Source organism: Pteropus alecto, unplaced genomic scaffold, assembly GCF_000325575.1.
Source record: "Pteropus alecto unplaced genomic scaffold, ASM32557v1 scaffold67, whole genome shotgun sequence".
NCBI lineage: Eukaryota > Metazoa > Chordata > Mammalia > Chiroptera > Pteropodidae > Pteropus > Pteropus alecto.
Window position 1 is genome coordinate 5,261,353 of NW_006441061.1, and position 12,229 is coordinate 5,273,581.

Here is a 12,229-nt window from a genome sequence, read left to right on the forward strand (position 1 = left end):
CTTAGGCAGTATGAAAAAGCCGTCGACATCTGCCTGTAACCTGTACCTAACACTTAAGTATGACACCCTTAACATTCTGTTGGGAGGGCAGGTCTCACGTTAAGTGTTCTCACTACGATGAAATAAAACCGTAAAAATACGATTGGGGTCTACGGCCCTGCCCCCCAGAACAAGCCCGGTCCCGTCTGATCTTGGAAGCTCAGCAAGGTTGGGTCTGCTTAGTACTTGGATGGGAGACCCCCTAGAAAGACCAGGTGCTGTAGGTGTAAAAAAATAATAATAATAAGGGATTATAAGCTGACAAGGTCCTTGCAATCTGTGAGGTCATCCAAGGGTTGCCTTACCGCCCCCCCCCAAAAAAATACACGAAGAAGCAAGTCACCACAAACAAGCAGGAACAACAAACCGAAGATTTAGGCCCACAGAGATTGTAGATACTGAAATCAATCAAATAGGAACTATAAAATCAGTATGTTCAATATGTGTTTAAAAAAGCAAAACATGGTACAAAAATGTGACAAAGTAATAAGAAAATAACAAAATGACAATATAGATTTTAAGGAGAACTGAAAGGAACCTCTAGAAATAAAAATTTAACGAACAAAATTGTAAACTCAACGGATGTGTTAAATCACAGGTTAGACAGAGCTTAAGAGAGAATTCGTGAAATGAAAGTCATATCTGAAGGAATTATGCAGAACATAGCAGAAAGAGAGACAAAGAGATGAGAGATATAAATAAAAGTTAATGGGTGTAGAAGACATACAGTAGGAGTTTTAACTTATACCTTATAATCTAAATTCTAGAGGAAATAATAGAATGAGGGATAAACAAGTTTAGGAAACTCCAATCTGGAGTCAATAAGCCCAATAAACCAAAAGGAAGCTAAAAAAAGAAATCTACACCTAGGTATGTCACAGTGAAATCTCAGAAGAACAAAGACCAAAAAAAAAAAAAAAAAAAAATCTTAATAGCTAGCGAGAAGGAAAGACAGCTTACCTTCAAAGGATTAAGAATTATACTGACTTCTCAACCACAAATGAGAGTCAGAAGATGGTAGAATAAGTTCCTCCAGGTGCAAGAGACTCAACCTTGGATTGCATGCATCAAGAAATCAGCTTTCGAGAATGAGAGTAAAATAAAGAGAGCTCAGTCAAAACAAAAACTGAGATTTTATTGTAATAAATCTCTGCTAAAGGAACTTCTAAAGGGTCCTTTGGAAAGAAGAAATAAGATCCCAGATATGAAAAGAAATGGCGAACAAAGAACATGGAAAGTCTACTTATAGAACTGTGTAAAATTACTAAAGCCTAATTTGTGTAGTGGAACCAAATCGATTGCAATACTCAAAAAGGAGCTGGTTTTAGCGAACGTGTAATTTACAAGGACATCGGTAAAGATCCCAATTTACTTTACAGTTTAGGTTGAATACATATGTGAAAATATCCAGGCTACAAATCAAAGCACTGAGAAATGGAAAATGTCTGGAAATAAAGAACAATAATAATACTATATGTCGAAATTTCTGGGTTGCAGATAAATCAGTACTTAAATGGGAAATCTGTTAAGTACTTATATTAGAAAAGGAGAAAAGCTGAAATGAAGTAAGCATCTGAAGAAAGAAAAATTTAAAGAACAATACAATAAATCTGAAGACAGATGAAGAAGAAGAAAAAAGAAACTAAATGAAATAGAAAATACGAATAAGAAAGAAAAGCACCACAAAGATATATTTTGGTTCTTGGAAAATTGTAAAAAAAATTTTTTTTAGAAAAACAGTTTCCTCCCCAGAAGGAAAAAAGGTATAAATAAACAATAGTAAGAATAAATAAGGGGCTACAACATATGCAGCAAAAATTAAGGGAGACTATTACAGTCAACTTTTAGCCAATACTTTTGAAAACTTATGATGAAATAGATATATTTCTAGAAACATATAACCCCAGGGTCAACCAAAGAAGCAGACAGTAGTTAGAAACTTTCCCACAATGCAGTATTACAAAACATTTAAGAACGGTTCATTTCATCTCACATATATTATTTCAGAAACTAGAAAAAAGCAGCAATCCAAAACAAGTAAAGTAGGACAATGACAGCCTTAAGAAATGAAAGGAAAAACGACCAACCTAGAATTATATATCCAGCAACCTAGAATTATATATCCAGTATCTTTCAAAAAATGAAAGCAGAATAATATCTTTTTAGATTAAGGCTGAGATAACTCATTGCCAGCAGTCTTGCTTATGAAGAAATGTTAAAGAAAGTTCTCTAGGATAAAAAAAAAAATTGATACTAGATGGAAATCTGAATCTATAAAGAGGAACGCAAAACACTGGGAAGAGTAAATATGTGCATAAATTGAAACACATTTTTACTCATTTTTGAAATCTCTTATAAAATGTTGATTATTTAGAAAAAAACTAAGACAACAAAAATTATAGACCAATTTCAGTGACTACTGATACAAAAATATTGACTAAAATATTAACGAAACAAATTCAGTTATATATATGTATGTGTATATACATATATGTATATGTATGTACACACACACACACACACATACACACACACACACACACAACATTTAGGATAATCATCATAACCTAGTTGGAATTGTCTCAGGAATGCTAATTTGGTTGAATGTAAGAAAATTGATGAATATAATCTATCACATTAATGGATGAAAGGAAGTAGAAAATGTATTTGATGACGTTCGGTATCAGGCTTAAAAAAAAAAACCTCTTGACAAAACAAGAAAAGGGACAATCCCTTAACCTGATAAAGTGTATGTTACAATCATGCTTAATGGGGAAACGCTAAAGCACTCTCTTTATTATCAAGCACGAGATAAGGAAGTCCATGATTACTGCTTTACCAGTGTAATAGAGGTCATAAACAGCAGAGCGAGATAAGAAAAATAAATAAAAGGCTTAAAGATTAAAAAAGAAGGAATAAAACCGTCATAATTTGCTGGCGATAGGACTATCTTTACAGAAATCCCAAAAACAGAAATAAAAAGAGTTTACCAAGGCATTGGGCTCTAATATTAATATATGAAAGTCATGTGTCCCATACTCCACGTGAATTAAATAAAAAACATAACACTGAATGAAAAAAATCAAGTCAGAAGAAATTAAAATAAAAGTATGATTTTTGTTTATAATAAAGGTGAAAAAAGGGGCACAATTATAAAATATACTCTTGGGAGACATGCAAAGCTATGAAGAATAGCAAGGAAATGACTAAATGCAAATTTAGGATGAAGTTTACTGTAAGGTGGGGGTACGGAGAATAAGGTTAGGGAGGGAGACTTCAAAGGCACCAATAAGATGTTATTTCTTAAGATAGATATACCTTTGTTATCATTCTTCACACTACATATATAGCATACAGAATTTTTTCGAGGAAAGGCTCTGAAAAGTAAAGTACCTTTTATTAATCATAGTTAGATGTTTTAATATTTTTCTCCCTCTTTACATTCTTTATATTTTCAGATACTTCTATAATGAGGGTGGACAGCTTTTATACTTAGGAAAGGCCACAGAAGTAATTTCCTTTAAAAAATCTTTCGATGAATAAAAAGCACTCCAATTTTACATTTAGGATAATAAAATATTTGACGAAGAATGCATACATTTGAGCTAGATGTGTTTCTGGGACACATACACTGCTTTTAATCTCAAATGTTTGTTTGATAAACTTTGAGTCAATCTATTTTAGTTGAATAACGTTTTAAATAGTTTGGGGAGTTGCCGTTTAATGAGGACTTCTGACAATTTTATGGTAATTTATGGCAATTTTTCCAGCATATTAGTACATCGTTTGGTAAAGTAAATATCCCCACTCACGATCAAATATAGATATTGAGAATGTGTATTTTACTATATTAGATAATTTTAGACGCAGGCATACTAATATATATACCCACGCTTTAAGTAAGAAATCTGGCAGAATTCGGCAAATAACTAAATAACTAATTCACGCTATATGCCAACTAATCTCATCTCCAACTAATCTGGCAAAAGTACAAGAAATCCATGAAAAGGCAAGGCTCTTCCTTCAGTAAAGCAGGAGCCTGCTCATGCCAAAACAGCCGTGGGCAGTAACCAATGAATACTGTTATTTTACAGCCTAATTTTGTTTATACCACATTTGATGACTTTTATAAAAAAGAAAATTCAGCTTCTAGGGGAAAAGCACACACGAAACCACAAGAAGATACAGTACAAGCTTTATAGTATTCCTAATTGCCAATACAAGTCCATTTAGGGAAAAGCTTTTGAGAGGACTTACAAATGCCAGCCTTCAACTACACAACCTGCTATCAACCCGAATGAATCAGAAGTCAGGCCAGTAGTGGGGGGCTCTTTATCTTTCTAACTAAGGCATTTTAAGCGGCCAAGCTCTTCCCGTTGGCCACTGAACGGTCTGCTCCAGCTTTGCAGGGGGCGACTTTCTCTTTGAAAGCCATTAAGAGAAAGCCACACTCTCCAAACACCACTCCCCACGGTGCGTTCGGGGTCTAAGTCTCCATGTTATCATCCCGGTGGCTGAACAAATACGCAAGCTGCTCAATCCTAACACTGTAGAGTCCCCGAGCGTTCGCTTCTGGTCCCCGTGACAGCTGACGCAAACTGAAAATGATCCCAAGTTGAGTGGCCTTTTGTGGCTGCATCAAAAGGAGAACTTGGGGACCGACCCTCTGGGAGGATATGTGACTAGCATCGGAAAAGGGGAAATGAAAAACTCACTTTCACCTTACCTTTTCAACATCTGCTTTCGTAACGTTTATGTCAGCATCCATTTTCTCAAAGTATTGCTGTGCCCGGTCAGCCTCTTTGCAATCCCGCTCAAATCGTCTTTTACTCTAAAAGCAGAGGGACGTGGTGGTGGGGAAAGTAGTTATTAACGAAACCATGAGATCCTATCAACAGATACAATCTTACTTAAATCTCCGAAAGAGTTTTCTTCTCTGAACTGATTTGTTCTAAGTCATAATTTCAGGAAGTTATTTTAAAATCTGCATTTACGTTCACCTCAACTGCCTAATTTTTGTTCTTTCCATGGGATTTTTAGAAAAATACTCTCCTTGAGCTCTTTTGGATTAACATTTTACCTTAGGTAAGTTTCTAGAAATATTACATTGGAATTGGAAAAATTTCTAAAGACATTTCTTTACGGTTTTTGCTTGTTCTGCACTGATTGATTCAAGCTTAAATTAAATTCTAATCAGAAAACCTATCCAGACATTTCCTGAGCTGTTCGTTTTTCACTTACAGATTCGAGTTGCTTCCAGCAAGTCTCTATGTGCTGTTGGGCCTTCCGTCCTTCATGAAAGTGCTAGAAGCGAGAAACGCACCAGTGATTAATTAGTACACGCTCTTTCTCATCCTAACACTGGAGAATAAAAAACAAACAAAAAAAAACACATCCACTTAAATAATAGTTAAATACGGAATATCCAGCAGATGTGCTCTCGAGAAATTTAAGAGTTAAGAAATAAAGGAGAAATGAAAATGGAATAGCTACACTGTATTTTAAGACTTACACATGCCACTTGTAAAAATGCTGAGAATGTTTTACTAAGAGAATTACTTAGATCTTTTATTTCTAATTGCTTTGAGACGCGATTCACGTACCATACAATTCACCCATTCATATTGTGCAATTCAATGGTTTTGAGTATGGTCACAAAATTATGCAACCATCACTACAATCAATTTTAGAATATTCTGTCACCCCCAAAAGAAACCCTGTCCCTCTTAGCTGTCACCCTCTTATCCCCCAGTTCCCCCCAGCCCTAGGCAACCACCCAATCTACTTTCTGTCTCTATAGTTTTGCCAATTTGAGATGTTTCATATAAATGGAATTGTACAGTACGAGGTCTTTTGGGACTGGTATTAATGCTTTCGTTATTTCATAATGTTCACACAGCATCATGCGTTCGAGGTTCATTCACGTTGTCACGTGTATCGGTACTTTATTCCTGTTTATTACCAAGCGACACTCTACTGTATATACATAGAACACGATTCATTTATCCGTTCATCGGCTGACGGACACTTGGGGCTATTACGATGTTGCTACAAACATCTGTGTCAGAGTGTCGTGTAGATGGATGTTTCCATTACTTAGACTCTTTGAAACTTTAAATTCACCTCCCTGCTATCTGCAAAGGCCCTCTGGCAGGTATGTGCCTGACGCTGACCAGCAAGGACACCAGGGGACAAAACCAGGATGAACCTCAAGACTATTAGGGGTTGGAGAAGAAGAGAGGCAGACCGTGGAGGGTCTTGTGGGCTTCTTGTCTGAACAGGCTGGGGAGCCTCGGACGACTCCGAGTATAGAAGTGCCACGTTGTGAAGGAAGGTACCAGGTAGGAGGCTCTCTCCACCCCTGGAGATGACAGACTGGGACCACAAGGTAGCAGCGCAGGTGGAGACAGAGGGTCAGATTCTGGTGTCCTTTGTTCAGGAACACCAGCAGGATGTGCTGATGCATCAAACCCGATGTGGGCGGGCTGTGGGACACCTAGACATCGGGGTGACCCTTTGAGCAGGCGTCTTCTGGCTCTGTTCGATTTGCTACGCCCTCTGGAGAGGGCGGGAATTTACACCCGCAGCCTCCCCTAACTCAGATGCTCTAGGCTGGTGGGGTCCCTCCACCCCAGGCCACAGCTCTGATCAGGCAGCCCCCCCCAGAGCTACGCTGTGAAGCTCCACACGGCACCCCCTGCCCGGAGACCTGGGGCCACAGTGGCTCCTCCCTGTGATCAGCCCTGGCGTCCTCACTGTCCCTTACCGCTTCTCCGGAAGCCCTCCACAACGTCCTAAATGCCCCTTTCAGTAAACGACCTGCCTTCAGTCACTGGGCTGAATGTGCTAGCTGTGTGCTGACTGACAGGTAAGCTCGGGTGGCGGGGTCTGCTACGGGGAAGGCAGAGTGGGAAAGGGACAGCGACGACGCGGGCCCCTCAGAGCTTCCAATCACACCACGTCCTTGGCACCCATGGCTCGGCTGAGTCACAACAGATAGCCGCCTCCTGGGAGGCTGGGGAGGAGAAGACGAAATCAGACTTTTTTTTTTTTCCCCCAAGAACAGGGCTCCTTTATAAGGGAATTGTCTCTCTCTCTCTCTCGAGGTCATGCTTCTGTCTTTTAAGCGCCCCTTCCCAGCACGTGTCATCCATCCAGCAATGTTTTGGTTTCTCTGAACCCCAGAGGAGCCCCCTGGGGGCTTCATTTCTTCGAGTCCCACAAACAGACACAGGAATCCGAGGGAGAAAAGAGATGGCGTCGGAGGGTAGGGATAAACACGCAAGAAAGGACCAGGCCCGCGGGAGAAGGATGAGAGAAAGAGCCGAGGGCAGAGTTAGGAAAGCCTTGAACTTCGGAGGAAGTAGAAAGTGCAAGCAGGTTTTCTGAAAGCCACAGACTGGCCCTTTAGAAAAAAATGGAGGGAGGAAGCGAGGGAGGTGCTGGGGCAGGGGGGGGTGAAGCGAGCCAGGCAGACTGGGACACCCAGGGACAGGCTCCCGGAGAGCAGAGCGGCCCAGGCTCAGCTGGGCCCTTTCTTCAGTGAGGCGCCTCGGGTCCTGGGAGTCCCCGTCCATTCAGAAACGCGACTTCTTTCAAACTGTCAAGAGGACGATCCCTATTTCGCAAGCAGGATCCCCGTGTCCTGCAGTTTGCTGCGAGGATTTCACCGTTCCCCCAAATTTTACTTTGGGATTCAAAGATGGCCCCGAAAAGAAAAGGAAAAAACAAAAAAAAACCAAAAAACCCCCCCAAAAAAAACAGAACCTCAGCACCAAATCAGAGCCGTGCTGTAGGTGGACGCTCCAGCTCTACAGCAACTCTTCAAAATGAACATTTTCACAAAACAAAAGGTCCCTGGGTAGAGAGAGGAAACCCGCCAACGAGAACACGGAGAAAGTGACAGAGGCAGCGCAGGAAACGGTGGCCTGGCTTTCTCATCACAGGAGCCTTCTCTGAAGACGACAGTCTTTGAAAAAAGGTCACCTTTTGGCAGCACGAGGGAGGATTCTGATAGAAAACCCACAGCATAAAGTCTCTTGCCCCGCCTCCATTTATCTATTGAATAAGCACGAATTTATTTTGCAAGCACCACGTGGACCTTGACTTTATTGGTGAGTTTTCACTCAAGAGCTGTCAGACTAAACCAAGTCTCTGAAAGCTCCACTTGTAACGGTAACATTTCATGTGACGTAGGGGGAAAAAAAATCAGGCGTCGGTGATTTTCCTTCTCATCTTTCTTTCATAACGTGTTCCTCCAGAATTTATGGGCTACAACTCTCTCTCTCTCACACACACACACACACACACACACACACACACACACACACACACACAACAAACGCGGTCGCCACTGATCCCTTAGGAAACGAACGGATGGAGCCAAAGCCTCCCTTGGCGCTGAGCACACCGTGACCTAGATAGCAGCTGCCATTCGTCTGCGGCACTATCTTCCCTCCTTTCGTCGGAAAAGCTACTTCAACGGTTACAAAATTGAACAAACCGGCTTGCCAGATGTGTTTGCTGTTTTATGAACAATGGCAAAGCATTTCTTCGCTGGACAGTGAGCAAGTGTGTATCTAAAAAGTGTGCCTCCGAGCGCTTCATAAAGAGCAATTGTTCTCTCGGAAAAAAAGATAATAAACACTTCTCCGGGCCCCATGGAGTGAAGTCATCACAGATCTTTTCTCCTGTCACAGGAGAGACAGGAAATGCCATCTCGAGACTCAGAGAAACGCTCCTACTTTCTCCTGTAATAAGATGCTTCTTGAGTTTCTCTCCAAACATAATGAAACTTTTTCAAATGCCTGATGGTTATCCGGGGGATGGCTAAACTCACTTATTTTTCATTTCGAATTTTCGGTTGACCCTTAAAAACATACGAATAGAATCATCCTTCAGAAATCTTTCGGAAATTTCCCTGTGACTAGGGTAGCTAAGGTAAAAATCATGGGGAACCTAAAATAAGCAAGCATTAACTTAAATAAAAATACGACAAGGATAAAGCTTTTAAGAAGATTTTACTGCTCTATAAGAAATTATACCTAGGCGGCACAAACTGTGAGAATGTTTATTATTCACACTCTACAATTAGGTACAACAGCTGCTCGCTTTTACTGTATATATAATAGGCTACTAATTTTTAAAACTCCTTAATAAAGGAAACTATGGCAGCTACTTAAAAAAAAAAACTGGGGAAAAAAAAAAAGAATAAACACTCAATTGAGGACAGTCAACCATCTGGAATTTTAAATAAAACTCAAGAGTCCACAGATAAAAACAAAGGAACACAAAGACTTGAAAAGGGCAAAGAAAAAAGGACCGTCCAGAAAACATGTCTGTGACAAATACTGTAACTTCCTGAAAACCCACAGTGTGGTGGGTTGGAACACTAGGGGCTTCTAAGCCTGACTGGGGATTAATTGATGTGACGATAAATCTCTGTGGTTTAGATATTTATGTGGACTGTGTAGGAAAACTGTGAAAAACCTTCAGACTGGCTCAAAGGAGCATTTCACCCCCTCACTGAAATCCCACACCATAAACCCAGAAACGTTCATAACAGGAGTGGCATTCTGCTTTTATTCAGTAAGGCTTATGTTCCCAAATTCATTTATAACAAGAATTCCTTCTCGATGGACTTGTTTAAAGTTCCTAAAATGCCTACCTGCCACTGTCATGCTCAGTGGCTTAACTCCAGCCATCATAACACTGACCATCTGGGCACTGGGATCCTAGCCTTTGCTCTTTGTCCTTCCCCCGCTGTCCCTCTGATCCTGCTGGCTTTTGCTAACTGGAACACTCCACATCTACAATTTACGTGGGACTCCCAGAGTCCTTTGTCTGTTCTTCAGAATAATCCCTTCTTTCATATTCCTTAAAGTTCTAATTCCTCTGAAGAATCCCAATTAAGTCTTAGGATGAAAGGATCTTAAAATGACCAACGGGTCTACGGCCATGCCACCCTGAACAAGCCCGATCCGGTCTGATCTCAGAAGCTAAGCAGGGTCGGGCCTGGTTAGTACTTGGATGGGAGACCACCTAGGAAGACCAGGTGCTGTAGGCATAAAAAATAAAAAACTAAAAATAAGGGATTGTAAACTGACGAGGTCCTTGCAATCTGTGAGGTCAACCGTGGGTTGCCTCACCTAAAAAAAAACGAAAAAAAGACCAACAGTAAGCAGTAATAACTCCCATTTCTCACTTGATCCCTCCTCCCAAGAGTATAAAGCTGTCACTTTCCAAACCAAAACCAGGAAGAGTGGCCACCTATAAGTTTTAGATGCAGTGCCGGGTCGGTGGGTGAAACTTAGGGACAGTAACCTTTCCTCGGGCAGAAAGGTCTTAAACATTCAACACATGTTAACTGCACGCTCACACGTGCAGGGTGTCACTCTAGGTATGACTAAAACAAAGTCTCTGTCCTGGTGAAACAGTGGACACAGTGGACGAAAGAAAAAGAAAGAGGTTAAACGAACAGACGGAGGCAGGTGGGTGTAGGCGGCATTTTAAGCAGGCTGGTCTGGAAAGATGTTTGAGTAGAACCTTGAATGAAGGGTAGGCGTGAACTTGAAAAGGTCTGGGGAAACAGCCTCCCAGGCGGCGGGAACAGCAGCTAAAGATGCTCTGACGTGCGGAAGGGCTTGGCGTGTTCATGCCAGTGCCATGAGACCGAAGCGAGGGTCAAGGCAGATGCAGGCCAGGACTGGCCCGGGACAGCTTCCCAAGCCGTGAGCGTGGTGGGAAGCTACTGGAGGACTTATGAAGGGCAGGGACACGGTCCGATCTGCATCATTATCAGATTGTGCAGACTGCTGGATGGAGAATGTACTGAATGGGGGCAGGAGTGGCAAGGGGACCAGGGAAGAGGCTGCATTTGCCTAGAGGGATGAATCAGGAGGTCACTGAGACAGTCCTCCAGGTGAGACGACGAGGGGCTGGACTAGGGGTGGACGTGGGGAAATGGCGAGAAGTGTTCGGATTCAGAACATTTACTGAAGGGAGGGCCAACAGGACTTGATACTGTGCAGACGGGACACCAGGGGACGGCAGTCCTGGAAGTCCCAGGGTTTGGGCCGGAACAAGTAGGTTAAAAGGGAGGGCCACTTACTGTCTGAAGGACACGCAGGTTACGACGGGACTGATAAAGAGGTTTGGGGGACCCCAGGCTTGGTTTTGGATGGGTTAACAGGCCGCTGCACCACACAGGTCTGGGGCAACACCCAGCTCTGGGGCATCACCCCCACTGTTGCTGGGCTCCGGAGCCTCCGCTGACTCTGGTGCCATGGGGTGACCGGATACAGGAGAGTCAGGTGAGATACAAACATTGTTCGAGTAATCCTCACAATTCTTAGAAGAAAAAGAAGGTCTCATTCCAGCTTACGAGAGAGAAATACGAACCCAAAGTCGCATTTCAAATCCACAAAATCAAGGACAGAACTTAAGTATCCTGATAATAAAATATATTATCCCATAAATGATGAAATAAAATTTCTTTGCTTCACCAGACCAACGGTTCTGCAGGCGACAGAACCACCGTGGTGACAGGGCCATAACGAACAGAATGCTCCCATCCCAAGTTCTTCCAAATCCAAAAAGATATAACACTATAAGACACACCTTCTAGAGATGCATGGACCCAGGGGATATTAGTGTGTGTTGTAATCCGTGTAACCCAAGCGATAGACCAACCACCGAAAGATCGTGGGACGCCTTGCTTTTTTAAAACTTACTGAAATAAATGCAATAACACCAACAAGGAAGGGCGGCTATGAAAACCCAGGGCTCCTTTGCCAGCTCACGAGATTTAAAAGCTGCCTTGGTTTTCTTTTCTTTCCAGATGTTGTGGCTTTACGACAAAGTATCCACAGCTGGGTCTCAGTGGGACATAGATCAGAAGATTTGTAATTAGCTTGATTTTATGTATGTGTGTGTGTGTGTGTGTGTGTGTGTGTGTGTATACACATATATATATGTAAACTTGTAGTTTTTACCGTCTTTCATGCTAAATATATCTATTCGCTGTAATCTCTTGCAAAAACGTGATCTAGACATATTGGAGTCAGCCTGGGCTGCAGAACTGCCTTAGAGGAAATTAAATCCTTTCATAAGGTTCGGAAATAGGACTGATCCAACACCTAACTTTAAGAAGAATGTTATAGCCTCTAATATCAATTTTTAAATATTCCCG

At 41.7% G+C, this 12,229-nt stretch overlaps 1 protein-coding gene and 1 non-coding gene across 13 annotated transcripts in view; one reads left to right on the top strand and one right to left on the bottom strand.

The window, feature by feature from the left end:
* The window catches only part of FNBP1 (formin binding protein 1), a 111,295-nt gene that overhangs the window by 46,138 nt on the left and 52,928 nt on the right, over positions 1 to 12,229 (bottom strand). For all 12 annotated transcript variants that reach the window (XM_025051172.1, XM_025051171.1, XM_025051168.1 and 9 more), the window contains exons 5-6: positions 5,281 to 5,343; positions 4,766 to 4,870 (exon numbers count right to left, since the gene is read on the bottom strand). In XM_025051172.1, the coding sequence (XP_024906940.1) occupies positions 4,766 to 4,870; positions 5,281 to 5,343 (168 nt within the window). The remainder of the gene's footprint in view (positions 1 to 4,765; positions 4,871 to 5,280; positions 5,344 to 12,229) is intronic.
* Positions 9,987 to 10,105, top strand: LOC112484852. The gene has a single exon (XR_003048260.1). It is a non-coding gene; the product is annotated as a 5S ribosomal RNA (ribosomal RNA).